General features: G+C 41.9%; 3 protein-coding genes across 6 annotated transcripts; 1 reads left to right on the top strand and 2 right to left on the bottom strand.

The window, feature by feature from the left end:
* The first annotated feature begins 1,440 nt into the window (after nucleotides 1–1,440).
* On the top strand, nucleotides 1,441–7,853 carry tecra (trans-2,3-enoyl-CoA reductase a). The gene is made up of 11 exons (XM_007572290.2): nucleotides 1,441–1,940; nucleotides 2,500–2,551; nucleotides 2,710–2,754; nucleotides 2,861–2,964; nucleotides 4,873–4,988; nucleotides 5,148–5,253; nucleotides 6,033–6,105; nucleotides 6,190–6,233; nucleotides 6,326–6,383; nucleotides 6,497–6,585; nucleotides 6,907–7,853. Exons 1-11 carry the CDS (start codon nucleotides 1,773–1,775, stop codon nucleotides 7,078–7,080), a joined length of 1,029 nt encoding a protein of 342 aa, XP_007572352.1. The 5' UTR covers nucleotides 1,441–1,772; the 3' UTR covers nucleotides 7,081–7,853.
* Nucleotides 7,854–8,449: 596 nt separating this feature from the next.
* Nucleotides 8,450–16,381, bottom strand: samd1a (sterile alpha motif domain containing 1a). 3 transcript variants are annotated; one of them, XM_007572287.2, is made up of 7 exons: nucleotides 15,657–16,381; nucleotides 12,945–13,299; nucleotides 12,406–12,539; nucleotides 12,240–12,300; nucleotides 11,245–11,320; nucleotides 9,720–9,834; nucleotides 8,450–9,622 (listed from the first exon to the last, which is right to left on the bottom strand). In XM_007572287.2, the coding sequence occupies exons 1-7, from the start codon at nucleotides 16,017–16,019 to the stop codon at nucleotides 9,476–9,478; spliced, it is 1,251 nt and encodes a 416-aa protein (XP_007572349.1). In that variant the 5' UTR covers nucleotides 16,020–16,381; the 3' UTR covers nucleotides 8,450–9,475. The 3 variants fall into 3 exon arrangements, with proteins under 3 accessions (XP_007572349.1, XP_007572348.1, XP_007572351.1); XM_007572286.2 differs by having other exon boundaries at nucleotides 12,406–12,542; nucleotides 15,657–16,370; XM_007572289.2 differs by lacking the exon at nucleotides 15,657–16,381 and adding an exon at nucleotides 13,698–14,047 and having other exon boundaries at nucleotides 12,406–12,542.
* Nucleotides 16,382–20,925: 4,544 nt separating this feature from the next.
* Nucleotides 20,926–26,821, bottom strand: LOC103151987 (atherin-like). Of its 2 annotated transcripts, none has more exons than XM_007572285.2 (5): nucleotides 26,037–26,821; nucleotides 23,325–23,679; nucleotides 22,786–22,919; nucleotides 22,620–22,680; nucleotides 20,926–21,700 (listed from the first exon to the last, which is right to left on the bottom strand). In XM_007572285.2, the coding sequence occupies exons 1-5, from the start codon at nucleotides 26,397–26,399 to the stop codon at nucleotides 21,621–21,623; spliced, it is 993 nt and encodes a 330-aa protein (XP_007572347.1). In that variant the 5' UTR covers nucleotides 26,400–26,821; the 3' UTR covers nucleotides 20,926–21,620. The 2 variants fall into 2 exon arrangements, with proteins under 2 accessions (XP_007572347.1, XP_007572346.1); XM_007572284.2 differs by having other exon boundaries at nucleotides 20,930–21,700; nucleotides 22,786–22,922; nucleotides 26,037–26,780.
* Nucleotides 26,822–27,831: the final 1,010 nt, after the last annotated feature.

Genomic DNA, 27,831 nt, shown 5'->3' with positions numbered 1-27,831 from the left:
GAAGCAGAGATATATCTAAAATTAGCGGAGTCTTACAACTCTGACATCATACTACCTTACATTGTAATGTGTCACCATGACCTCTTCCCTTTTAAGTTTTCTTAAGCTGGAGAAATAACAAAAATGTCTTGATTTTTAAAGAGGCGGTATTATGTATTTCTCAGGAACACAATGAAGTAACTATGTTACCTTCAGGTGTTATAAAAATGCTGTGTATGTCAAACCTGACTTACTGTAAAGAAAGTTGACTTTGCATTTTGATGCCTTGAAATTGGGCCTCTATCGCCACCGTCAGCACTTCATCACAACAATGCTCCTCCCTTTCACCTCTGTATTTACGAGTTTTGGACTTAGAAATACTTCTCAGCAGACGCATAGTTCCACCAGGTGTTTGCTAACTGCTGCTGCTGCTAGTCTGGAGGAGCTGAGTGGGGTGGTTGCCACAGGAGAGTCAAGGATTTCTTGAAGGTGTGTAAAAGAATCAAAGCAACACACCGGGAGGGTTTTAGATAAGGAAATAATATTATAAAATGATACAAAGCCCCGAAAAGTCAATTTTACATAATACCACCTATTTAAAAACCTTAAAGCTCATTACCAAACTGCACTCAGTTCATGGCCATTTTAAGATACATCTATCAAGAGGACACTGAAAACCGCTTTTATTTAGCTTTTTTTTTTTTTCTCAGAAAGTGTTCAAGTTTCCTTTTAATTTAAAAACAACCTATAACTCAAACTTGTTTGCTTGAGTACAGAAATCAAGAATTAAAAAAAGAAAAACAAGAAAACCCCTTTAGTTAGCACTCTGCATTTTCAACTTTCTTTTACCAAGTCCACAAAAATGTATCATATTCATCCAGTCTTCAGATTTCTTGCTCCTTTTAGTCTTTGACGACCATTAAGCGTGACACAAGAATGTTTCTCATCAGAGACTCAACGAGAGCGGATACTACTGTTGTTTACTGCCTGGTTGTACAGCTCGAGCCTGTTATAAATAGAGAGTAAAATACAGATATGCAGCTGGCTATGTGAGCTGATGCGCTGACCCTGTGTGATGAAAGGTATCTCTGATCTCCTCCCAATCAGCATTTTCTCCACTCTCCTCCCACCACAAAGCTTTCAGAGATGATTTAACACAGAGCTCCAGAGATGAACATGTTGTCTTTGTTCCAGAGTTTCAGGAGAAGAGATTGCCAGCTCCATGGGTGGTCTCAAGGTGGGGCGGGGCTGGGGCACCATGTGTTGGCAGATGGAGATTTTGCAACCAAGTGTGCAGCAAAACAGACAGGATATGTGTTTTACAAGTCTAATGAGGGCATATTGGCTTGTGTCACTGAGTGGAGCTCCATGCGGCTTCCTGAGGTTACCAAGCCGGTGCTGAGCGAATCGGGCGACTTATATTTAGCCTTGCAAATGGTGCGCTATGGATTATGTCTTGGAGCTCTCCAGTTTCGTCTTCGGTGCGTTTTGTTTCATGCAAGGACTGTGGATGTCCATGAGGCTGCTGCTCAGGTACTGAGCAGGTCTGTCTCATAGTCTCAAACCAGCTCTTCTTTTTCCATTTAAACTCCATCTCCTTTCTGATCTCTGGAAGAGGCTTTTTATTTTTGATTTTGTTTTATGTCTTTTCCACACTGAGACAGCTTCAGTTTGGATCCTAAGATTTTGCAAGACAAACTGTAGCCTGGGAACTTTTTACTTTTTAGTGTAACTAGGACGTCACAGTTTTCTTCACTGTATTTTTGGAGTTTTGTCTCAAACACTATCGTATCATGGATATTCTAGCCTTAGAAGCAAAAAGCCAAAATGGAGCAGAAGCTGAAAAGAAGCCTACACCCAAGCCAAAGCCAAAAGCGCCCAAGAAGGCTAAAAGGATTGTTTACTTTGAGGTGGAGATCTTGGACTTGAAGACTAAAGAGAAGCTGCTGTTGCTGGACAAGGTGAGTCTTATGTTCTGTGCTGTTAATAAGTTTAGGGATATTTTGATTCTCACTGCAGCTATAAATCTTTTCAGGTCAGATATTTTTGAATTATTACTCATTAAGTGACCGTGTTCTTATGAGCTGCGCGTCCAATGAGTGTAAATAAGTTTAGGGATATTCTTATTGTCATTGCAGATATGCATCTTTACGAGTCAACTCTTTTGAATTAAACTGAAAAGGTTTGAGCACAAGTGTTATTTTACAAATAAATCCCTAATAATCCACTCGTTACCTGACTGTGTCATTATCAGTTACGTGTCTATTGAGCAAGCGTTGCATTTAGGAGGTGAGAATTCCCTTTTCATCCCTGAAGAATGATCTATTCCAGCTACAGCACATGCCTGTGCTGCATGTCATGAAGATAGACCGACATGATAAGCCGCTTGCATAAACATGCTGTGGGTTACTGGTAATGAAAAAAAGCCCACAGGTATAAAACAAGTGTAATTTATGTTGAATTTTAAAGGCACGCTGTGACAGTCATGTTGCATGCATGTTCTTTATCTCCACTTTCTAGGTGGAGCCAACAGCCACAGTTTTGGATATTAAATCCTTGTTTCACAAATCGTGTAAGTTTATCATTCACAGTGTTGGTTATCGGAAATTATGCTCGTAGCCAAATCGGTGTATAAACAATTTTTTTTTTTAATATTTCTTTTAATATCCAGAATACCAAGAGTAAAGCCCACACTGTGTTTTTTTTTATTTATTTTTTTTTATTTCTCAGATCCAAAGTGGTATCCAGCCAGACAGTCTCTACGTTTGGATCCAAGTACATCTGCATGCTTTTCATCCTGTTCTCTCATGAATGCACAGTCACTTGTTGGAGAGTATTTGGATAGTATAATGATATATTGTCTGATTATCAATTGTTTCAGAGGCCAAGTGTCTCAGGGACGAGGAAGTCCTCCAAACGCTACCTGTGGGAACCACAGCCAGCTTTTATTTCAGTGACCTGGGACCCCAGCTCACATGGGGAACAGTAAGGCCACACAAATACACTCAATGTTTTTGACTATTTCACGGGGGAAATGTCAATCATAGCCACTCTGCATTGCGTTAGGTGACCAAAAAAGTTTAAACTTGTTTTTGCTCGCCCAAAACAGCTTTCTTCTTCATTTAATTTGATATTTGTTTTTTCCAGTATGCAAGATCTTCTATCTAATCTGTTTCTCGGCAGCTTTTTTTCGTCGTCATGAAGTGTTGCACATAACTGAACGGCAAAGCCTAAAGAGAGAGATTTTCACCTCATTTTTCAAAGCGTTGAATCCGCTTCAGTAGTCCCCTAACGTTCATGTGCTTTAAATATAAACCGACACCCTCAGAACCTCCTGAGCATAAATACCAGCCTGCAGAGACAGACAGAGGTGATTTGCTGTCGTTCACGCTCCCTCCCACCCCCTACACTGCGTGTTCTCTCCAGCAGGACATATAATCTCATGGCCCCATTTCTGCCAAAGGTGTTTATCCCTCTGACCTCTCACTTGCCTTTTACTGTGCCTCATTATTCACCCTTACCTACACTGTTCTTTCATCCCCCCACGCCCCCGACTTGCCCCAGCCGAAACCACCAGGTGTTACCGGTCAGGCAACCTGAGCCGAGGCTCCTCCTGGAGGTGCTGACTCAGGAATCTGTTCTCACTGTCAGCTGAGATGCTCCGCTTGATCGTATAAGCGCTACAAGTTGTAAGATTTGCTTTATAGGTGCATTATTTTGCATTAAATGTGACAGCTCGGAGAAAGTAGGGCAACTGCTTCTGCGCTGAGGTGCCACGGTAAAACGAGCTCCTGGAGAAGCCAAGGCCTTCACTGGTGTCGGTTACATGTTAGGTCTCCTTTTGGCAGATATTTTACACCGCCAACATTCCTTTCAGATATCCGGTATTTAAAGTTTCCTGGTGACTAAGTTTCATACAGTGCTGTGCAGGTTTACTGTAAGAGTCAATGGGAGTCGGGTGGCTGTGAACGGAGGTTGAGTTTTGAATCTTTTCAGCCATTTTGGTGTTAATTTGGTGGAATGTTTTTGATCAAACAAAAAGATTCAGCAATGACCTAGTTTCATGCTAGCAGTATAGTTTGATTTAAAATGTTCTTCTGTTTTAAAGAAGTCAAGTCACTATGCGATAGACTCTAACGAGATTCCCATTACAGATCCTCGACTTTGACCATGTTTAACTCTTTTTCCATTTAGTTACCCTGTTGTTGCTTCAAACCTACCTGGAGGTTTATGTCTGAAAAGGATCTAACCAAAATATATATATATTCCTGTTAAAGCCATTGTAGCTTTTAGCAAACTGCATGTTTATGTTTGTGATAGTGGGCAGAAGAGGTTCTTTTTTTTCCCTTGAGGTTCCTCCCAGAAATCCTGGTTTTCACCATTGATATTATCTAGTGGTTATGATTCAGGCACAGTGATCCCAAAATGCTACTTTGTACTACAGTGAACTTTGAATATTCTTTTCATATCCCTTATTATTGCCCTCACTGTGCCTGTTAGAAAGGTAAATATGGGTCCTCATTCAGCTTAAAGACCTGAAATAGGCTTTGTTTAAACAGAAAAAATATTAATTATTAATTAGAAGTTCCTGGAAATGATGAACAGCTTAAAAAGTCAAGCATATATATACATTTAAAAAAAATCTTCAATTAAATTTAAATATTATTAGAGGAACTACCTATTTCCTAGCAGATGTTTTTGTTTTTCCTTCTGAATAACTAGGCTAAAACTTTTGTACTATAATATGCTCCTGCAATAAAATATCCATCCAATAAAATAAATATCCATTTATTTTTAATGGATATTAAAAAAATAAATGGATATTTATTTGCATCAATAAATGTGGCCAGCACATTATGCATATAATAAACCGTCTGTGATTTCTCATTTCAGGTGTTTTTAGCCGAATGTGTTGGTCCGTTGGTTCTTTACCTGATGTTCTACTTTCGCCTTCCCTTCATTTACTCTCCAAAGTATGATTTCACCAGCAGCAAGCACTGGGTTGTACAGTAAGTTTCAATTAGTTCGTTTCGTCCAGTATCTTAATCTTTTGCCCAAACATAACAAGTCCCAACTCAGGTGCCAGTATGATGTTTAGTCCTGATTTAAAAGTTTAAGTCATGACCAAATACATATATATCTGTGTGTGTGTGTGTGTTCTGTTGCAGCTTGGCCTGCATGTGCCACTCCTTCCACTACATCAAGAGGGTTGTGGAGACTCTGTTTGTCCATCGCATCTCCCATGGGACCATGCCTCTCAGAAACATATTTAAGGTGAAGCTATTTTATGCTCAAGTGAGCTTACAGCTTGACTCAGACCACTTTGCTTGTTTTCTGTTTTCTCATGACCGGAGTTACATTTTCAATTTTATGACCTATGTTGGCCTTGACATTACTTTTCTCTGCAATCTTAAAATTGCAGTTTCATGTCACTTTTTGTGATTCCCCACCACGCCCCCTAGTATTAAAGTGGAGATCAAATAGTTACCCAGTGAGAACTGTGAGAAAATATTTGGTGTGCATCCGGGATAAATGTCTTTTAAATTGTATGGCTTGTGTCAAACTTTCTGGGTTTTCTTCCTCCAGCCTCTGATAGGCTAATTATTAACAGCCCCTCCTCGAACACGCTGCCGTCTTGTTTGACAAAGTTGGAAAGTCAAAAAGAAATCAGCCAAGATATCAGGAAGAAAATTGTGGAGATGCACGAGTCTGAGTGAACCTGGGTTTAGGTTGTGTGCTCGGTTTTTGGAAACACATGCTGCACACGTCACTGGCCTTTATGGTATTCACAAAAAGGAATCATTTCAAACTCAGCTCATGGTTCTTTCGATCGTTACAGGCCTGTTCACTTGAAGAGTCACATCGGTTGCGACGTCTTTCTTTAAAAGCAAATTCAAAATGTCTCTGTTTTAGAGTCTTAGCTATATTCATTTATTATATTTGGGCATATTTCATTCTCTCTATTCTTGGCTTTATGGTCTGCATTTATTGTGTTATTAAAAATTAATTTTTATTAAATGGACTCTATAAATAAAGCTTGCTTTCTCTTCCAGAACTGTGGCTATTACTGGTGCTCTGCGGCTTGGATGGCATATTACATCAACCATCCACTCTACACTACACCCCGTAAGAGCTGACCACTGCAATATTTGCTTTTCCACATCAAGCAGAGTTGATATCGTTGGTCGTTTCTCTTTAAAACACTTCTAGATTACGGGCAGCAGCAGGTGAACGCTGGGCTTTACATTTTCCTGGTAAGTTTTGGTTGATATCCTGCAAATGTTAAATCAGTTGAACTGGAGCTTTATTTTATTCTCATCATATGATTTCTCTACGACGACTAAAGTTCTGCCAAGTAGGAAATTTTTCAATCCACATCGCACTGCGTAACCTCAAAGCTCAAGGTAATCTTTTTTTTTTTTTTTTTGTGCAAATATTTATAAATATGTCTTTCTTTATTCTGTTTATTTTTGTTTTTTTTTTCTCAAACTAATCAGAAATGTTCTCTTTATTTCAGGCTCAAAAGTCAAGAAAATACCTTATCCAACAAAAAATCCCTTCACATGGATTTTTTGGCTAGTCTCTTGTCCCAACTACACATATGAGGTAAGGAGCTACATTTATCAATATTTTTACGCTGTCGCTTTAAGAAATGTGCTTTATTTCAGATAATTTGCATTGAGTGGTAAATGTTTTTTACGTAGTTGAATGTTAAAGAGGTGGGGAACCATTTCAAGAACAATTTAACTCACATCAAGTGCTTTAAATTGAGCTAGTTAGCAAATTTTAACCCGAAAGGGAATGAGATATTTCTATGTGCCTTTATCTGTGTGAACAATATGTGCTGTTGCTGCCACCTACTGGTAAAACGCACAACATGCTCTGTTAGTACTAACCCATCTGTGTGTGTAAACCTCTCACTGGTAGCTGGGATCCTGGATCGGCTTCACGGTGATGACCCAGTGTGTGCCCGTGGCGTTCTTCACCATCGTGGCCTTCGTCCAGATGACCGTGTGGGCTAAAGGCAAACATCGCAGCTATTTAAAGGAGTTTAGAGATTATCCCACCCTCCGCTCATCCATACTGCCCTTCATCCTGTAATACAGTCTGACGAGGAGAACCGTCATTCCTGCGCACATCCATGAGGTTAGGGGCGTACAGGTGCATCTCCATAAACTAGAATACCACAAAAGAGCTCATGTTTTTCAGAAATCCAATCCAAACACTCGAATGTAGATTCGTGCAGCTCTGACTGTGGACTTGAGAAAACAGCGGACCAACATCAGCAGATGACACGGCTCTCTAAATCATCACTTGTACTGTGAAAACATCACATTGGACCTCAAATGGCTCAGGAGTGGCTTAACACAACGAATTCAACAACTGTAGCTCACGTCCATGAGACGTCTGTGTGTGGCACCAACTCCAGCTGCAGCAAATCTCCCCCATGGCCTTAAACAGTCAAAAAAAAAATAAAAAGGTTCATCAAAAATGCCACTATCATTGTTGCTTGTGCACATTTTTCCACCACACTTTTTCCTTTCGCTCAACTTTCCCACTATATGCTTGGATAGAGCACGCTGAATGGCCAGCTTCTTTTGCTTACCCTCCAGTGACCATCAATCCATAGTATTTGAATTTGCTTAGGCAGTGAAGTTTGGTTTTTCATACAGTACGAGTCAAAGTAAGGAATTGAGATACATTTATCTGTGACAGATTATATATGAACTTTAGTTTTAATTTTTGAACACATTTAGCAAACTAAGCTTTTTAATAGTGTTCTAATTTAAGGAGATGCACTGTAAATGCGTATTGGTCATTTTTTCCCCTCTGGCTGTTGGACTTTTATGGGCAAATAAAGGCAGCAAATTGCAGTAAAGTCTTACTATAAAGTGTGTAATTTAGTGAAATGTGTCATTTTGTATTTTGCTACTTTTAAGTTTTAAGATGCCCATTACAAATTGCTCCAAATATATTTATGTTTATAGAGAGAGAGAGAGACATGTGGAAAACAGAGTGACCCCTTCTTGATTTTTAATTTTGAGTGTTTATTACACTTCATTGTTTCATGTTCTGAAAACACTGAACATGAAAGAAAGAAAAAGAAAGTAAGTAAGAAAAAAGAAAGACAGAAAGAAAGAAAGTCAGGAAGGGGGCAAGCACTTTTTCATACTACTGTATAAACTTTTTTTAAAAATTGGACACTTACCCTTAAGGTGGGAAATGAAGTAACTAATTTTGTTAGTTTAACCGATGGCAGCCTGGAGCTGCTAACGCGACTAAATGTTAGACCGATACTTCCCTGATGCAAACTTTCCAATATTTTTCAGAAAAAAAAAAAAAAGCAGAAATTTGTTCAAGCAAAATGTTTTCAAAGTTTGGAGCATTTTCCTAATTGATGCAATGAAACTGATTTTTTTTCCCCCCCAGAGAGGTTCTAAGTAAATAAACAAACCAAAAATCAACCAACTGAGAGAGATGAGCTTTATTTTCCAACTCTGGAAGAATTGTTTCATATTACAGATAAAAAGGGGAGGGGGTTACACTTGAGATGAAGACTACATAATATGGAATGTTACACAGTTCAACTGGCCATAAAAAACACAACGCCAGGACAGACCAATTGTAAACAAACAACATAAAATATTGCATTTCTTAAAGTTATCCGTAAACAGTCGCTTAGCAGCTCTGTTGAATCTCAAACTACACAACCAGCAAGAGCAGCGGTTCTTGCAACATTATTACTTTGTTTTGCTTGAATGTAAGAGCACATTATATTGGGCTGCATATTTTATGGTCACTTACACCTGGGATTATCCCCCCGCCCCCAAGTCAATCTGTATCGTTAGACCACAATCATTTATAACTAAGACTGAACAGATAGTAAAAACACATTAAGGGTTATATCTCAGTGTAGCAGAGACAAGGAGGCAATAATCCACTCCAGCAGCTACCGGTGGAATGGGAAGTCAGGAATGAGACTAAGTTTTAACGCAGACACATCGACTTTGACGCTTAGATCTCATCACATGGCGACGGCTGGTGTGCTTAATCTTCTTTGTGACCTTCAGTTTTAAATCATATGGAAAGTTGACGGGAAGACGCCCCAACCTGTGGCAGCAACGCGCCACAACTCGGCCATGTGCGCCTGGTGCAGCTCTGTTTACCGTCTGCTACCCAAAAAGTTTCGTTCTTGCAGAAAGGTCAGCGCCGCTCCGCTTAAAACAGATTTTGCCTGCAGCTGTCTTTTGTCTCCAAAGGGGCCACAGGGGTGAAATGAAAACCGTTTGAAAAACCAAAGACCACAATGAGAGGTAGGATGACTGTCTTTCAGTTTCTGGTCGTTCTCACAGTGAAGCCGAATTCCACTGCAGCCTGTCCCACTCCACGCACCTTCTATTTATATATATGAAGGCGGGCAGTGGGGTCCAGATGGTAGAGGGACTGCATGCATGGTTTAGTTCATACAGCATCGTCTGTCGTGCCGATCGTCCCGTCAGATGTCGTCGCATTCCAGGAAGTGGGTCCTCTGCAGCACCTTGACGTGGCGCTCGTAGATTTTGAGGGCCGGGCCGAGTCGGATGGACAGGCCCGTCAGGACGTCGCTGCGCTGCATCAGGAGGAGAGACTTCCCGTCGATTTCCTGTTGAGGGGAAACCAAAACGCGTGAAAAATATTCTACCTCGGTGTTACCGGATGATGGGAAGTTACGGCCTTTTTGCGCCCTGAACTGAACCAACCTGTGTTCGGAAAGCAACGGCCTGCTCTGGAAAGCCTGCCGCTGAAAAGTAACTGGCCACATCTGCCACAGTCCACTGCAACAAGTTCTGGTTCATCTTCTCCAGTTTCACCGAGCTGCAGAAAGACGGAACACAAACGACTTCAAAAGTAATCACTCAAAACTTCACTTTGAGTAGCTTTTTCAAGCTTTCCTTATGGTAGTTTGTGCAAATGACAAGTTTATTAGTTTGTTTTTATTCATAATCAGGTGGACTAAAAATAAAGTCTTCAAAGGCTTGTTTCTCATTAACACAAAGCTGCTGTGTGAGGTGATGTCAGTGGGCGCAACAATGCCTCATTGAAAGACACATTAACACATGAAAGAGGATGTTTACGGAACTGCGTCTCCATTAGAGGGAAACTAGCTTTACATCTTGAGGCAGTCACCCATTACCCATCAACTCTGGATAAGCCTGAGTCTTCAAGGTCTTCAGGTGGTAACTGAAACACCACGATGTTGAAGGCGAAAGCTTTAAACCCAGAGCTCTGTGTGTTAGGCGAGGCGAAACGTGAAATTATGGTGACTTTGTTTCGATTTTAAATACGGAGCGCAGCACAAGGATTCATTCTTCTTAAACTATCCCCACATTTTGTCACAACGCAGCCACAAACTGCAACGCTAATAATCACGTGTGTTGGAAAAGTAGTACTTCTTCGAACGCCGCTGTCCCATGGCGGTGGCAGCATCATGCCGTCGAGATGGTCAGAGTTGATGGAAAGATGAATGAGATAAATACAGGGCAATCATATAGGAAAACCTGTTAGATTCTGGAAAAAACATATGCCCACAACAGTGATTGACACATTGAGGTGAAATCATAGTCATGTGCTGGAATGGCTCAGTCAAAGTCCATACATAAATCTAACAGAGAATCGGCGGCAAGACTTGGGGGGAGGAGTGAGAAGAAGATATTTTCCTTCTATCTAATCTGATTGAGCTGCAGGCTATTTCGCAAACAAGAGAAAGACAAATTTTCTCTCTCTAGATGTGCAAATCTGGTAGACACACCCTAGAAGACTTGCAGCTGTAATTGCAGGGAAAGGAAGTTTTACAAAGCATCCACTCGGGGCGCCGCATAAGAATACATGCCACGCTTATGGTTTATACTGGTGAAAAACGTTAGACATAAATAATTTCTCTTCCAATTAACAGCTACGCTTTCCTGTTTGTTGGTCCGTCATAAAAACCCGTTGATGTTTTGGTTGTGACAATGTGGAAAAAAACCTCAAGGAAGAATGAATACCTTTGGTATAGCTGAAACCTGTTCAGTGTTTGAGAAACTTATTTTTGGAAATGTAAGTTTATCTGTTAAATGCCAGAAGATATAATACTGCAACACAAAAGTCTTGGTATATTCTGGAATTTATATTTCCTACTTGTTAAAAGGTGGAAAGTACTAACATTAAAGATTTTGTAGGAAGTTAGCTTATCATGAGTGACTGAATAATGTATCTATAGATTTAGAGTAGCAGCAGGATACTCACACTTCATCACCTGTTCCACCATTGATGAGACCGCCGTCAGCCGCTGTGTAGGGCGCCTCGAGCTTCTGCAGCGTACCTGTAAACAAAAACAAGCTTCATTATTCTATGAAACTGTAACTTGTTCGCTATTCTTTTTACTTATATATGTGCCAGTTTGGTCATCTGAAGACAAGTCAGTTCTGTTTGATATGAATATTTTCCAGGAAAACAAATCTATTCTACAATATGTAATGGTATTCATTTGTGAGATGAAACGTTAACTAGAAAAGATGTCTGTTTTTTTTGGGTTTTTTCCCTTGCATCTAGTTTTCTGTACAGAAGCCTCTGCTGTCATGGTATGATGTGTTTTTCTATTAGAGATGGTTCACGGTTCAGTACAGACAGGGCTTGGTGAATGATGCATCTCCTAACTGGGCCTGTCTATTTGAACAACACCGATGATGGGCTTCATGCTGCTTGGCATGCATGAAACACATGACAGGGATCCATAAGCATCTTTCAGCGGGACGCTCCTACTGGGCAAACAACAGAAGCGTTAACATATAGAGCCGTGGTGTCTGTGGTGGTAGAAATGACTGGGTGCTGTCCATTTCTAATATGTCATTTGTCCACAAATGTCCCCATAAAAACTAGTAAGAAAACTCACTTCACGGATTTTAAATGATAAAACAGAATTTCCTTTACCAAAAACCGTAAACTGTTAGGAAACGTGCAGCATGTCAGTAGCAAAGAAGAGAAAAATAACTTGGTCTAAACAAAGACCATCTGGATGGAAAGTAGCAGGACAAGCTTGCAAAGAACTCCAAAAATCTTGAGCAAGCCTTCAGGCAAACAAAAACCAAATGGCAACCAGAGATAGATTTTAAACGCAGACTTTTATCAAAATTGACATTTTATTATGAAATCACTTTCCAAGTTAGTGAGCAGTACAGAGACAAAAATGTTTTAATTAAAAAAGAAAAAAAAACAAAAACAAAAAAAAAACTAACACTCACCGTTTTCAGGGGGTGGAGACACCGTTTGTAATCTTCCATCAGAGACATTCCTGACTTCATCCTGTTAGCCAAAATGAATGAATTCAAAATGAAAACATCAAGTAAAACCCCAGCTGGAAGAATGCAGATGCTATTTGACACAATAAGCAGATGGCAGGCCGGTTACCGGGCGTGCCGTAGAGTCGGGTACCAACTGGTCAGATGAGAGGCTGCTGCTGTCCTCCCTGCTTTCTGCTTCTTTCTTTCCGTTGGTTAAAGCGCTGGGGATCGTCGTTCCAGAGTGGTCCGCTGGCTTCAGCTCTACTGCAAACACAGGGTTAGAAAGCAGCTGTTCACCCATCCATCACTATCCTACAAGGACCAACTTTACCCTAAAGATTACCTGTAGCATAGAGCAGTGCTGCCAAGAGAGCGGATTAAATGAATCCTAAATAACTGGTGAGAGAACTTAACCTGTGTAAACATCTCACAAATGCATCAGTTCCTCCCACAGCTCTGCATCTGGCTTTACTGCATTTCTGCTGTAAATATCCAATAATTAATCATAGCTGCTTGAAAGCTCCCATCACAGCTTGGAATCCACTGCAAAGCTTAGTGTAAGGCCACACATGAAACAATATTAGAGTGCCCAAAAAAAAAACAATAAAAAAAAACAATAAAAACACCGGCAGCCCACATCCATCCCGAGTCTCGCAGTGTGGATACCTTTGTCCTTCTGCATTCCTGGGTGCTGGCGCTCCACTGGGCTGACAGCTGAATCATAAGCCCATTCATTGTGTGTTAGGACCGCGGGGCTGGAGGGGGGCAAGGAGTTGGGCCTCTCGCCTGGCTTCTGGGACGCGGCACAGTCCAGAGCAGAGCCAGCGCTGCAGTTGGGGCCAGAGCCAGGCCGGGAGCCGGAGGGGGAGCAGGGAGCAGAGGCGGCCCGTATGGGGGCACACTGCACCGAGGCTCCTTCACGCTGGGGGCTGGGAGAAGGTCGGTCCTGCCCATCACGGCTCTCCTCTGCCCCCTCCTCGTCAGGATTGCTGTCTGTGTCCATAGCCATAGAGGTGTCACCCTGCCACACACAATCATGTAAGATTTCCAAATTTCATTTATTTAGAAACCTCAATTATTCACCATTCAAACCTTTTTGAAACTTAAACACTTCAAAAAGTGAAAAGACATTTGAGCGGCACTGACTGAATGTTGGTGTCACATCATAAAAATAAAAACAACATGCTCATACTGACGTTGCAATTTGGTAAATGATTGCCTCTGAGTGCCTCTAGTCTGCGCGTCCTGCCATTGCAAACGGGTTACCGTCCGTGAAAACGTGATTACAACGCGGTCTGGTGGACGATAACTAGTTTTACCATCTGTGCTCATCACTTGTACTCGGGCAAAGAAGATTTTTTTTTCCTTTTTCTATTTTTTTTTCCTCGATGGCGCCCTGGGAGGAAAAAAAAAAATTACCTTGTGTGCGACTGCGTGTCCTATACCCAGCAGTCGTGCACAAGAGCGCATTAAAGCCCGCCCCGCTCCTGTGGAAAGAGCCGCTTCTGTGGAATTCACCCCACAGGATCGCATTTTGCACAACTTTCACTCAAAAGCGCCGTCAAAAGCATCGCGATTTCGGGATCTGAACTGGGATGTTTCGCACCAGCCGCTTCGCTCGGCGTGCCCCCCCTCCCCCCTCCTTGTTTTAGAGGCCTTGTTGAGCGGTAAAATTAATAACACACGGGGAGCACGAAAAGGGCCGACGGGAGGCGTTTTATCCTCTCTCAAATTTCCTCCAAAGTGCGCATGGAGTTGGAAGCCGAGGCAAATACCTCGCCATTGTGTCTGAGGGCTTTTCCCCAGTCGCGGCTCAAAACATCCGCACAATAGAAATAAACGCGAGGTTTTCAACGAAGCTCTCCGATCAGCGTCAGCAGACGACTCGATCGCCAGCCCACTTTGACTTTGCAGCGGGTCAACAGTTTAGTGTAAAAACGAGCCAGCGCAAAGAAATGAATCCGTTATCGGACACCCAGGCACCTACATCCGCAAGCCCCGCATTGCAAGATTATCAAACAGCAGCCTTCTGGTCGCAGTGACCAGCCGCATTCGGGTTTTTTTTTTGTTGTTGTTTTTGTTTTTTTTGTTTAAACGACACACACGTCTTTCAGAGAACAAAGTCAATTTTGATCTCGGCTTAACCCAAATCGGATGGGCGCATCCGCCATCTAGCGCCAGGAAAACAGTTTGCGATCGCTTTTAGTTTACAGCCGCCGGTTCCTGCGCGTCAAGCGACTTTGCTTAGATTTGACTCAAACGTCATACTGCAAGTAGTTGTCAGAGATTTTTAGAACAAGAGGGGGAAAAAAAACAACATATTGTGCACAGGACGGAAGGAACCACAACGACAGTCAACGCACGTCTTGGACGTGACCGGGTTTGGGAGGCTGTCCGAAAATGGATCTAGGGCTTCGACTTTATGCACCGTGTAGAAATCCCCCATCCCATTACGGGAAATAGAAATACAACCAAATTACAAAATAATGATTTATCATTGCGTATATTCTGTTGGTCACTTTGTTGCACATAGTTGTGGATTTAATCGTTTAATAAACACAAGCCCTGGCGACCGACCGCGAAAATATGTTTGGCCACATGGTGCAATCCACCATCGGTAGAGTTTCAACTCGTTTCCAGACATTAAAAAAAAAAAATCAACGATCAAACGTCCCGTCGTCCCCGATCAGGCTCCTACATCCGCGGTGTTCGACACTTTTTCCCCCACCTTTACCCACTCCCATATGATAAGCGTGAGTCAATAACAAGCATTTCCAGCCCAAATAATTCAAAAATAAAAGTCTATTTAGTTAGAGTCTATTTGAAAGCCATTATTTTGAAGGCTGCATCAATCTACTTCCGTTCTAACTGTAACCCGTTTCTCCCCCTTTCGCTCAACGCCGAGTTTGTGGCTTGAAAAGCGCTTTTGCCCCCCCTCTCCCCCTCCCCGCCTGCTGTAAATGGAGGCTGGGATTGTTGCGGGCGGACCAAACGGGAGAACTTTATGATTGTTGTCCGTTTTTAAACCGTCTGCGCAGTTGTTCTAACGTGCTTCTTTAGCAACCGGCGCAGCATGAAATGTGGCACGCTCGCACAAGCTACACGCGCACCTTCTTTTCTTCTCCACCTCGGCAGCGCTCGAGCGAGCTCCAACCGCCGCTCCCCGTCTGCGGCACTTTTTGGGTGCACTTGCAAATCACTCCCCTCACCACTCCCCTTCTACTAACAAAAAGAGGAGCTTTTCCACCATTTTTTTCACCCCCCCAACTGCACAATGTCTGTTTTAACTTCCACCTGTACGTTTTGTGTGATGTGACATGACAATGACATGTAAACCACGTTAACCGTGGCTTCCCCCCTGCATCGGGTCTGCATTACCTCCAAATCCTCCTCGTCCTGGTCCACGGCACCGAAAGCGCTATCCCCATTGCTCAGGTCGGAATGACTGGCTTCTTCCATCGCGCTCCGTCTCGCAGCCGTGGCTAACGAAACATCGTCTTTCTTTCTGCTCCGCCGCTGAACCTTGGCGGCGTTCCGGTAGGAGATGGAGCCCTTGTAGTTAACTTTGAGCACGGTTTGCTCCTGGATCAGTTTCTCCAGTTCCGCGCAGGTTCGGTCTGGCTCGGACCCGTGTCGCCTCCGGACCATTCGGCAAATCCTCTCCAAGTCCGGCCGGGCTTTTCGAGACCGCAGCGAGTCGATAGTATCCAAAATCCACTCGCGGTACTTGGATTCGGACATCTTTTTTTTCCTCGCTTTTTTTCTCCCCTTCTACCTAAGTGCGTCAAGCTTGAACGGCACACACGGCGATTTTTCGTGAGTCGCGGTCCGAGCCCCACTGAGAAGCGGAAACCTCGCTCTACGCCTCCTGCGTTTGCGTGTGCGCTTAAGGTGGACTGACTGAGTTGGAGCGAAAAGTTTCACTCCAGAGGCCGCTTTTAAGGTGGAATTTGCTGTCCTGGACGGGAGCGAGCGCCCGCGCCAGGTTTCTCTCGGCCCTTTTGTGAGTGCATTAGGAGACATTTTGTGTACAACTTTACTTAAAGGAGAGGTGGTCACTAAAGAAACTGCATTGTTTGGGCAAACTTAAACAATCAAGAGAGAAAACATATATGTATAAGTAAGTCTACTAAGAGTCCAACTAAATTTATGGGGGAAATAGTGGAAAAATATGTATCAGTTGCTCTGGTTTTTGATTAGTTTGTATTTACTTTATTCATGAAACTTGAATCCTGCATAGAACAATCAGTAGAAATGATTAAACACCTCAGATTATGGCTGCTAACATACCTACCAAGCTATATGAGTACTACTAGCAGTTCTACATTTCAGGTCCTTTAAATGCTAATTATATTTCATGTTAAACTCTCTAAAAAAATTTATGTAAAGACTTTTAATTTTTTGAGTTGTATATGTTTTTCTTTCTAAACCTGTGCTAGCCTAGAAGTCCTAAGCAGAAGTTTAGTTCCCATTTTTCTTAGAGCAGCTCTATAAACACAATCAGAAAATCCAATCAGGCTCCAGATAAGAACACAATGATATAACTGCCTATATATTACTGTCTTTTATGTTTTAGAGGATGTGATCTACAGCTTTCACAAAGGCAGTGTTTGGTAGCTGCCTTAGTTTTATATCTATATTCACATTCAGTTCCCCTTGGTCATATTTGGTGCATATAAATAAATAAATATGTTTCTATTCTTTCCTGTTTTTCATTTACATCTTTATTACCTTTAGCAAATGGTTCAAACTTACCAAACCACCACTTCATAGCTTAACATATGAAAATATTATGCTGTAAAAGGAATTCCTCCCCACCCCGTTACAGATTTTTTAGTTTTGTCAAAGTTGAATGTTTTAGATAACCAGTGACTCACAATGCTTCAAAGAGTCATGGGCTCAGTTCAGCACTTTGTCCACTGTATTTCTCTTTACTTTTTCTGACTCCTCTTTCTGTGGTACAGGACATTGATCCACTCCTAGTAAACCATTTATCCAAACAACTTCACAGCTGTTTTAATGAATTCATCCATAAAAATGTTGCGTTGCTTAGCTTAGTTGCTCCAAATTATGTTTTAAAAATTTTAAATATAAAAGTGGAACAACAAATATTCCACTAGTAGAGAATTCTAAAGCTTTAATCACAATATAGCCTCACAAAAGGACAAGTGTCTTAAGTCTTAAGTATTTTTATGAACTCAAACTGATACATATCATTATGATGCTTCAGCCATCATGTTTAATTGTCCTGTGGATTAAGATTCAGTGTCTAAACTTAAAACACAATCTTGCTTTCATCTGACAATAACATGTTGCAATATGTTTGTCATGCACTGCCCATCCAGCCAATGAATTTTTTTTTTTTTGCAGGTCTTCTTGCTGATAGGTTGGCATCACTTAGGCAACTTCTAATTGTTGCAATACTTACCGGTAACTAGAGACCATTTTTGGTCATTCTGGAGCATACCATTGGTTGAATCCTTGTTGGCAACACGTTGATTTGCTTGATTAGTAGACTTCTGTTTTCTTCATAGTTTAATTTTCCATTTTAAAGCATTGGGAAGCTTTTTAGTCAGGCAGCCTGTAATTTTCTATAATTCTTTGTGTTTTCCCATCTGCAATCAACTATTTCACCAAATAATGTTTGGTGAAATAGAGAATGTCACAATTCTCTACATTTGCTGCTCTCGTCCTTAAATAAAATGCATTTTATACAGAATGAATGCCTCCACAGGTCGAATCCCAGTGTATTATTTGGGACATGCCATGTTCAGTTAATGATTCTACACCTACAGATAGATTTCTTGGCTACGTCAGAATATAATTCCTTCTAAAAACCAGTGATGGTGATGTTGGGCTTAAAGAAAGTTGTGGATATGAGCATATTGGCAGTTGCCCAGGGTGGTATTATAAAGGGGCAACAGTCAGAAAATAAAATCTGATTTATGTTAGTTGTGGACTTAGCAAGTTTCCTACTGCTTTTATGCATGTGCAGAGAAGTAGAGATACCCTGCTTGCTGCTGAGAATAAGGAAGCTAGATTATGTGCATTACTCCCTTCCCCTCCACTCTCCAGAGCGATTCATGCATGAACCAATACTGGTTGAACTTGCATAATTTTGAACACAACTAAGTGTAGCTAACCAAAGGACTTAAGATTTGTGGAAAAAGTGAAATCGGTACCATCCATTTATAAATTTACACACTCCATAAAGAGAAATATTTCTACAAGCCACACATTTTAGTCTTAACAAGTAAAACTTTATTGGAATGATACATTTTGCAAAATATTACTTTGTTTATATTTTTTTAAACATACTCATTGTGTTCTAAGGGTATCTCTCAAGTTCTCCAGAGGGTAAGATAGTTAAGACTGTCAAAGGCAAAGATATACAGTATTGTTTCCCAAAAAGGTACAATAGACTACACAAGCACTGTACCCAGGTCATGAGGAAAAAAAGGTTGATGTTTTGTTTTTGCTTTTTTTCCTTGTTTTTCTGAAAATACAATTAGAAAATATGAACGCAAAACAGCTCAGATGTAAAAAGTGTTATGCATGAATAAAGTGTGTGGAAATAGAAGGCAAACAGGAGAAAAAAATTAATGTAGCACAGATCAGTCGATAGTGTCTAGCTGGTAAAAAAAGAAGAATGAGACAGCTGACAAAGTTTGTGTGAGAAAAAGTGTAACAAAAAGAAGTTTAATGTCTTTAGTGTCTGGAGTGGATCAAGTCGATTCGTCTTCTATACCTCAAACTCTGATTTAGCTGTTTGTCAGAAAAAAAAAGATGAAAAACTATTACATGTGCTTTCTTTAAAATACAAAGGTATACAGAGTAAGCACAAATTATTGAAACTGATTAGAAAATGCGTGGCAAGTGCTTCATTATTCAGACAAATCATGTCAATGATACGCGGCATAATTTAGTGTAATGTCCAAGGAAAAAAAAAAAAAAAGATTATACAGACTGTTAGCTCCAGAAACAATGATTTTTCTCGGAGATGTCTCAGGTCCAGAGGTCTTTCCATTATTCTGCTGTACAACATGCAAGAAAACCAAGCTCACCAAAGAAACACGTGTTATAAAAAAAAAAACAAAATACACATCAGGTTTCCAAACAGCACTGAAACATCTCCTTACCAAGACATTCAAAAGGTATCCCGTGGTTGATCTCAATTACATTAAGACACTGCCAAACAATTACTCTTGCCTACCGAAATCATGTAGTCACAAACATTCTAAAAATGTCATGTTACGAGACTCTGACAAAGATTGATGCACATCAAACAATTCACAGAAGCTTCTGCAGTGAGATGGACAAAGTCTAGCACCTCGGGCCAATGAGGGGTAGGTTGGTGAGAGCTTACATCCTTCAAAGCAAAACAGTGGGTTCAGTCAACAAACCAGCACTAAGATTTGGTCTGCGATTGTCTTGCATCCACAGAAATAAACTTGGCAAAAAGGGGACAGCTCCACATCGGTTTCCTTGGTTGAATTTGTAACAAAGGAAGCTGGTAACCAAACAACAACCTCAAAACAACCCTCCCCCCCCAAACAAAAATTTGGCTGGGCAGTAAAAACCATACGACAGTGTTCAAGGAAGAAAAGGGAGAGGAAAAAAAAAATCGAAGTAAAAGCAAGAATATCAACATCAGCGACAGTAATCCGCAAATGTCCGTCCTACAAGTGAAAGCTGAGCAAGGCCCAGTAAGGTTGACGCACTTCACTGGGTCCTCTTCCATGTTCAATAAATCATTAAACGTCATTTTAATATTAAACATCTTATCCATAATCTCAGGTACCTTAGCTCAGATAAATCCTCTGGTTTTCTCTCTTTGAAAGTGATATTGTACAAAAATGCCATGCACGCCGTGTTAAAAAGTTTTGCTACTGTTTTTGCGTATTTATATCCACCATCAGTTACATGTAGACAACCGCAATCTACAGTTGACAAAATTATATCTCGGTTGTACGGCTAAGAGACGATGTCGAAAAGACGGATTTTTCCTATGTGTGGTTATGAAGTGTGAAAATTAATCAAACGAATAATTGTCAGGAGTGTGACCACGACGTTAGCAGCTGCTAAATCACGGCTCATTAACCCACCCTAGAGCACTAAATAACACACAAGCACAGAGATTGACATAAAAAGGACAAAATGATCACCAATAGTAGTTGTAAAATGCTCTAATAAATTCATCTAAGAGAAAGACAGACTTAAATGCAGACCTCACGTTTGCTTCTCTCAGGTCCCCCCCAAAGGAATAAGACCTAGATGAAGTTTACTGTGATAAATAATTTTCACTCTGATCAAACAGGTCCCAACTGCTTCGAACGCAAGCAGTTAAGTGCATCATCCACCCATTAATCATGCCACATTGAGCAGACAAAGGCAGGTGCAGACAGGTTTCAAGCTTTCAATCAAATGGCCACGTGGGTCGACATAGCCATAGCCAAAACTCTGCACCGACTAGACACAGTTTTTTTCCAACCAGTTGGCATTATGATAGGCACATCTGTTGGACTTGGTATTGCTTGGACAGATTCAGGTTGGAGAGATGGAGGGAAACAGGCTGACAGGATACAACAATCACTCTACGGTTGTTAAAAGCTTGTAGAGTGGGNAAAAAACATATGCCCACAACAGTGATTGACACATTGAGGTGAAATCATAGTCATGTGCTGGAATGGCTCAGTCAAAGTCCATACATAAATCTAACAGAGAATCGGCGGCAAGACTTGGGGGGATGGGAGGGAGAGAAGAAGAAGATATTTTCTTTCTATCTAATCTGATTGAGCTGCAGGCTATTTCGCAAACAAGAGAAAGACAAATTTTCTCTCTCTAGATGTGCAAATCTGGTAGAGACACACCCTAGAAGACTTGCAGCTGTAATTGCAGGGAAAGGAAGTTTTACAAAGCACCCACTGGGGGCGCCGCATAAGAATACATGCCACGCTTATGGTTTATACTGGTGAAAAACGTTAAACATAAATCATTTTTCTTCCAATTAACAGCTACGCTTTCCTGTTTGTTGGTCCGTCATAAAAACCCGTTGATGTTTTGGTTGTGACAATGTGGAAAAAAACCTCAAGGAAGAATGAATACCTTTGGTATAGCTGAAACCTGTTCAGTGTTTGAGAAACTTATTTTTGGAAATGTAAGTTTATCTGTTAAATGCCAGAAGATATAATACTGCAACACAAAAGTCTTGGTATATTCTGGAATTTATATTTCCTACTTGTTAAAAGGTGGAAAGTACTAACATTAAAGATTTTGTAGGAAGTTAGCTTATCATGAGTGACTGAATAATGTATCTATAGATTTAGAGTAGCAGCAGGATACTCACACTTCATCACCTGTTCCACCATTGATGAGACCGCCGTCAGCCGCTGTGTAGGGCGCCTCGAGCTTCTGCAGCGTACCTGTAAACAAAAACAAGCTTCATTATTCTATGAAACTGTAACTTGTTCGCTATTCTTTTTACTTATATATGTGCCAGTTTGGTCATCTGAAGACAAATCAGTTCTGTTTGATATGAATATTTTCCAGGAAAACAAATCTATTCTACAATATGTAATGGTATTCATTTGTGAGATGAAACGTTAACTAGAAAAGATGTCTGTTTTTTTTGGGTTTTTTCCCTTGCATCTAGTTTTCTGTACAGAAGCCTCTGCTGTCATGGTATGATGTGTTTTTCTATTAGAGATGGTTCACGGTTCAGTACAGACAGGGCTTGGTGAATGATGCATCTCCTAACTGGGCCTGTCTATTTGAACAACACCGATGATGGGCTTCATGCTGCTTGGCATGCATGAAACACATGACAGGGATCCATAAGCATCTTTCAGCGGGACGCTCCTACTGGGCAAACAACAGAAGCGTTAACATATAGAGCCGTGGTGTCTGTGGTGGTAGAAATGACTGGGTGCTGTCCATTTCTAATATGTCATTTGTCCACAAATGTCCCCATAAAAACTAGTAAGAAAACTCACTTCACGGATTTTAAATGATAAAACAGAATTTCCTTTACCAAAAACCGTAAACTGTTAGGAAACGTGCAGCATGTCAGTAGCAAAGAAGAGAAAAATAACTTGGTCTAAACAAAGACCATCTGGATGGAAAGTAGCAGGACAAGCTTGCAAAGAACTCAAAAAATCTTGAGCAAGCCTTCAGGCAAACAAAAACCAAATGACAACCAGAGATAGATTTTAAACGCAGACTTTTATCAAAATTGACATTTTATTATGAAATCACTTTCCAAGTTAGTGAGCAGTACAGAGACAAAAATGTTTTAATTAAAAAAGAAAAAAAAACAAAAACAAAAAAAAAACTAACACTCACCGTTTTCAGGGGGTGGAGACACCGTTTGTAATCTTCCATCAGAGACATTCCTGACTTCATCCTGTTAGCCAAAATGAATGAATTCAAAATGAAAACATCAAGTAAAACCCCAGCTGGAAGAATGCAGACGCTATCTGACACAATAAGCAGATGGCAGGCCGGTTACCGGGCGTGCCGCAGAGTCGGGTACCAACTGGTCAGATGAGAGGCTGCTGCTGTCCTCCCTGCTTTCTGCTTCTTTCTTTCCGTTGGTTAAAGCGCTGGGGATCGTCGTTCCAGAGTGGTCCGCTGGCTTCAGCTCTACTGCAAACACAGGGTTAGAAAGCAGCTGTTCACCCATCCATCACTATCCTACAAGGACCAACTTTACCCTAAAGATTACCTGTAGCATAGAGCAGTGCTGCCAAGAGAGCGGATTAAATGAATCCTAAATAACTGGTGAGAGAACTTAACCTGTGTAAACATCTCACAAATGCATCAGTTCCTCCCACAGCTCTGCATCTGGCTTTACTGCATTTCTGCTGTAAATATCCAATAATTAATCATAGCTGCTTGAAAGCTCCCATCACAGCTTGGAATCCACTGCAAAGCTTAGTGTAAGGCCACACATGAAACAATATTAGAGTGCCCAAAAAAAAAACAATAAAAAAAAACAATAAAAACACCGGCAGCCCACATCCATCCCGAGTCTCGCAGTGTGGATACCTTTGTCCTTCTGCATTCCTGGGTGCTGGCGCTCCACTGGGCTGACAGCTGAATCATAAGCCCATTCATTGTGTGTTAGGACCGCGGGGCTGGAGGGGGGCAAGGAGTTGGGCCTCTCGCCTGGCTTCTGGGACGCGGCACAGTCCAGAGCAGAGCCAGCGCTGCAGTTGGGGCCAGAGCCAGGCCGGGAGCCGGAGGGGGAGCAGGGAGCAGAGGCGGCCCGTATGGGGGCACACTGCACCGAGGCTCCTTCACGCTGGGGGCTGGGAGAAGGTCGGTCCTGCCCATCACGGCTCTCCTCTGCCCCCTCCTCGTCAGGATTGCTGTCTGTGTCCATAGCCATAGAGGTGTCACCCTGCCACACACAATCATGTAAGATTTCCAAATTTCATTTATTTAGAAACCTCAATTATTCACCATTCAAACCTTTTTGAAACTTAAACACTTCAAAAAGTGAAAAGACATTTGAGCGGCACTGACTGAATGTTGGTGTCACATCATAAAAATAAAAACAACATGCTCATACTGACGTTGCAATTTGGTAAATGATTGCCTCTGAGTGCCTCTAGTCTGCGCGTCCTGCCATTGCAAACGGGTTACCGTCCGTGAAAACGTGATTACAACGCGGTCTGGTGGACGATAACTAGTTTTACCATCTGTGCTCATCACTTGTACTCGGGCAAAGAAGATTTTTTTTTCCTTTTTCTATTTTTTTTTCCTCGATGGCGCCCTGGGAGGAAAAAAAAAAATTACCTTGTGTGCGACTGCGTGTCCTATACCCAGCAGTCGTGCACAAGAGCGCATTAAAGCCCGCCCCGCTCCTGTGGAAAGAGCCGCTTCTGTGGAATTCACCCCACAGGATCGCATTTTGCACAACTTTCACTCAAAAGCGCCGTCAAAAGCATCGCGATTTCGGGATCTGAACTGGGATGTTTCGCACCAGCCGCTTCGCTCGGCGTGCCCCCCCTCCCCCCTCCTTGTTTTAGAGGCCTTGTTGAGCGGTAAAATTAATAACACACGGGGAGCACGAAAAGGGCCGACGGGAGGCGTTTTATCCTCTCTCAAATTTCCTCCAAAGTGCGCATGGAGTTGGAAGCCGAGGCAAATACCTCGCCATTGTGTCTGAGGGCTTTTCCCCAGTCGCGGCTCAAAACATCCGCACAATAGAAATAAACGCGAGGTTTTCAACGAAGCTCTCCGATCAGCGTCAGCAGACGACTCGATCGCCAGCCCACTTTGACTTTGCAGCGGGTCAACAGTTTAGTGTAAAAACGAGCCAGCGCAAAGAAATGAATCCGTTATCGGACACCCAGGCACCTACATCCGCAAGCCCCGCATTGCAAGATTATCAAACAGCAGCCTTCTGGTCGCAGTGACCAGCCGCATTCGGGTTTTTTTTTTGTTGTTGTTTTTGTTTTTTTTGTTTAAACGACACACACGTCTTTCAGAGAACAAAGTCAATTTTGATCTCGGCTTAACCCAAATCGGATGGGCGCATCCGCCATCTAGCGCCAGGAAAACAGTTTGCGATCGCTTTTAGTTTACAGCCGCCGGTTCCTGCGCGTCAAGCGACTTTGCTTAGATTTGACTCAAACGTCATACTGCAAGTAGTTGTCAGAGATTTTTAGAACAAGAGGGGGAAAAAAAACAACATATTGTGCACAGGACGGAAGGAACCACAACGACAGTCAACGCACGTCTTGGACGTGACCGGGTTTGGGAGGCTGTCCGAAAATGGATCTAGGGCTTCGACTTTATGCACCGTGTAGAAATCCCCCATCCCATTACGGGAAATAGAAATACAACCAAATTACAAAATAATGATTTATCATTGCGTATATTCTGTTGGTCACTTTGTTGCACATAGTTGTGGATTTAATCGTTTAATAAACACAAGCCCTGGCGACCGACCGCGAAAATATGTTTGGCCACATGGTGCAATCCACCATCGGTAGAGTTTCAACTCGTTTCCAGACATTAAAAAAAAAAAATCAACGATCAAACGTCCCGTCGTCCCCGATCAGGCTCCTACATCCGCGGTGTTCGACACTTTTTCCCCCACCTTTACCCACTCCCATATGATAAGCGTGAGTCAATAACAAGCATTTCCAGCCCAAATAATTCAAAAATAAAAGTCTATTTAGTTAGAGTCTATTTGAAAGCCATTATTTTGAAGGCTGCATCAATCTACTTCCGTTCTAACTGTAACCCGTTTCTCCCCCTTTCGCTCAACGCCGAGTTTGTGGCTTGAAAAGCGCTTTTGCCCCCCCTCTCCCCCTCCCCGCCTGCTGTAAATGGAGGCTGGGATTGTTGCGGGCGGACCAAACGGGAGAACTTTATGATTGTTGTCCGTTTTTAAACCGTCTGCGCAGTTGTTCTAACGTGCTTCTTTAGCAACCGGCGCAGCATGAAATGTGGCACGCTCGCACAAGCTACACGCGCACCTTCTTTTCTTCTCCACCTCGGCAGCGCTCGAGCGAGCTCCAACCGCCGCTCCCCGTCTGCGGCACTTTTTGGGTGCACTTGCAAATCACTCCCCTCACCACTCCCCTTCTACTAACAAAAAGAGGAGCTTTTCCACCATTTTTTTCACCCCCCCAACTGCACAATGTCTGTTTTAACTTCCACCTGTACGTTTTGTGTGATGTGACATGACAATGACATGTAAACCACGTTAACCGTGGCTTCCCCCCTGCATCGGGTCTGCATTACCTCCAAATCCTCCTCGTCCTGGTCCACGGCACCGAAAGCGCTATCCCCATTGCTCAGGTCGGAATGACTGGCTTCTTCCATCGCGCTCCGTCTCGCAGCCGTGGCTAACGAAACATCGTCTTTCTTTCTGCTCCGCCGCTGAACCTTGGCGGCGTTCCGGTAGGAGATGGAGCCCTTGTAGTTAACTTTGAGCACGGTTTGCTCCTGGATCAGTTTCTCCAGTTCCGCGCAGGTTCGGTCTGGCTCGGACCCGTGTCGCCTCCGGACCATTCGGCAAATCCTCTCCAAGTCCGGCCGGGCTTTTCGAGACCGCAGCGAGTCGATAGTATCCAAAATCCACTCGCGGTACTTGGATTCGGACATCTTTTTTTTCCTCGCTTTTTTTCTCCCCTTCTACCTAAGTGCGTCAAGCTTGAACGGCACACACGGCGATTTTTCGTGAGTCGCGGTCCGAGCCCCACTGAGAAGCGGAAACCTCGCTCTACGCCTCCTGCGTTTGCGTGTGCGCTTAAGGTGGACTGACTGAGTTGGAGCGAAAAGTTTCACTCCAGAGGCCGCTTTTAAGGTGGAATTTGCTGTCCTGGACGGGAGCGAGCGCCCGCGCCAGGTTTCTCTCGGCCCTTTTGTGAGTGCATTAGGAGACATTTTGTGTACAACTTTACTTAAAGGAGAGGTGGTCACTAAAGAAACTGCATTGTTTGGGCAAACTTAAACAATCAAGAGAGAAAACATATATGTATAAGTAAGTCTACTAAGAGTCCAACTAAATTTATGGGGGAAATAGTGGAAAAATATGTATCAGTTGCTCTGGTTTTTGATTAGTTTGTATTTACTTTATTCATGAAACTTGAATCCTGCATAGAACAAGCAGTAGAAATGATTAAACACCTCAGATTATGGCTGCTAACATACCTACCAAGCTATATAAATACTACTAGCAGTTCTACATTTCAGGTCCTTTAAATGCTAATTTTATGCTAATTATATTTCATGTTAAATTCTCTAAAAAAATTATGTAAAGACTTTTACATTTTTGAGTTGTATATGTTTTTCTTTCTAAACCTGTGCTAGCCTAGAAGTACTAAGCAGAAGTTTAGTTCCCATTTTTCTTAGAGCAGCTCTATAAACACAATCAGAAAATCCAATCAGGCTCCAGATAAGAACACAATGATATAACTGCCTATATATTACTGTCTTTTATGTTTTAGAGGATGTGATCTACAGCTTTCACAAAGGCAGTGTTTGGTAGCTGCCTTAGTTTTATATCTATATTCACATTCAGTTCCCCTTGGTCATATTTGGTGCATATAAATAAATAAATATGTTTCTATTCTTTCCTGTTTTTCATTTACATCTTTATTACCTTTAGCAAATGGTTCAAACTTACCAAACCACCACTTCATAGCTTAACATATGAAAATATTATGCTGTAAAAGGAATTCCTCCCCACCCCGTTACAGATTTTTTAGTTTTGTCAAAGTTGAATGTTTTAGATAACCAGTGACTCACAATGCTTCAAAGAGTCATGGGCTCAGTTCAGCACTTTGTCCACTGTATTTCTCTTTACTTTTTCTGACTCCTCTTTCTGTGGTACAGGACATTGATCCACTCCTAGTAAACCATTTATCCAAACAACTTCACAGCTGTTTTAATGAATTCATCCATAAAAATGTTGCGTTGCTTAGCTTAGTTGCTCCAAATTATGTTTTAAAAATTTTAAATATAAAAGTGGAACAACAAATATTCCACTAGTAGAGAATTCTAAAGCTTTAATCACAATATAGCCTCACAAAAG

Source organism: Poecilia formosa, unplaced genomic scaffold, assembly GCF_000485575.1.
Source record: "Poecilia formosa unplaced genomic scaffold, Poecilia_formosa-5.1.2 Scaffold298, whole genome shotgun sequence".
In the NCBI taxonomy this organism is placed as follows: Eukaryota; Metazoa; Chordata; class Actinopteri; order Cyprinodontiformes; family Poeciliidae; genus Poecilia; species Poecilia formosa.
The sequence above is the reverse complement of the archived record's forward strand: the minus strand, read 5'-3'. Positions and strand labels throughout refer to the sequence as shown.

Excerpts from the sequence above, each read along its gene's own strand:
- tecra (XM_007572290.2), top strand. The coding sequence starts at position 1,773 with ATGGATATTCTAGCCTTAGAAGCAAAAAGCCAAAATGGAGCAGAAGCT. Across the intron at positions 5,254-6,032 it reads CTCTCAGAAACATATTTAAG|AACTGTGGCTATTACTGGTG; the intron begins GTGAAGCTATTT and ends TTTCTCTTCCAG. Across the intron at positions 6,106-6,189 it reads TCCACTCTACACTACACCCC|ATTACGGGCAGCAGCAGGTG; the intron begins GTAAGAGCTGAC and ends AAACACTTCTAG.
- samd1a (XM_007572286.2), bottom strand. The coding sequence starts at position 16,019 with ATGTCCGAATCCAAGTACCGCGAGTGGATTTTGGATACTATCGACTCG. Across the intron at positions 11,321-12,239 it reads GTCTCCACCCCCTGAAAACG|GTACGCTGCAGAAGCTCGAG; the intron begins GTGAGTGTTAGT and ends TTTTGTTTACAG. Across the intron at positions 9,623-9,719 it reads CCGTTGCTTTCCGAACACAG|GAAATCGACGGGAAGTCTCT; the intron begins GTTGGTTCAGTT and ends TCCCCTCAACAG.
- LOC103151987 (XM_007572284.2), bottom strand. The coding sequence starts at position 26,399 with ATGTCCGAATCCAAGTACCGCGAGTGGATTTTGGATACTATCGACTCG. Across the intron at positions 23,680-26,036 it reads AGGACGAGGAGGATTTGGAG|GGTGACACCTCTATGGCTAT; the intron begins GTAATGCAGACC and ends TGTGTGTGGCAG. Across the intron at positions 22,923-23,324 it reads AGGAATGCAGAAGGACAAAG|TAGAGCTGAAGCCAGCGGAC; the intron begins GTATCCACACTG and ends CTGTGTTTGCAG.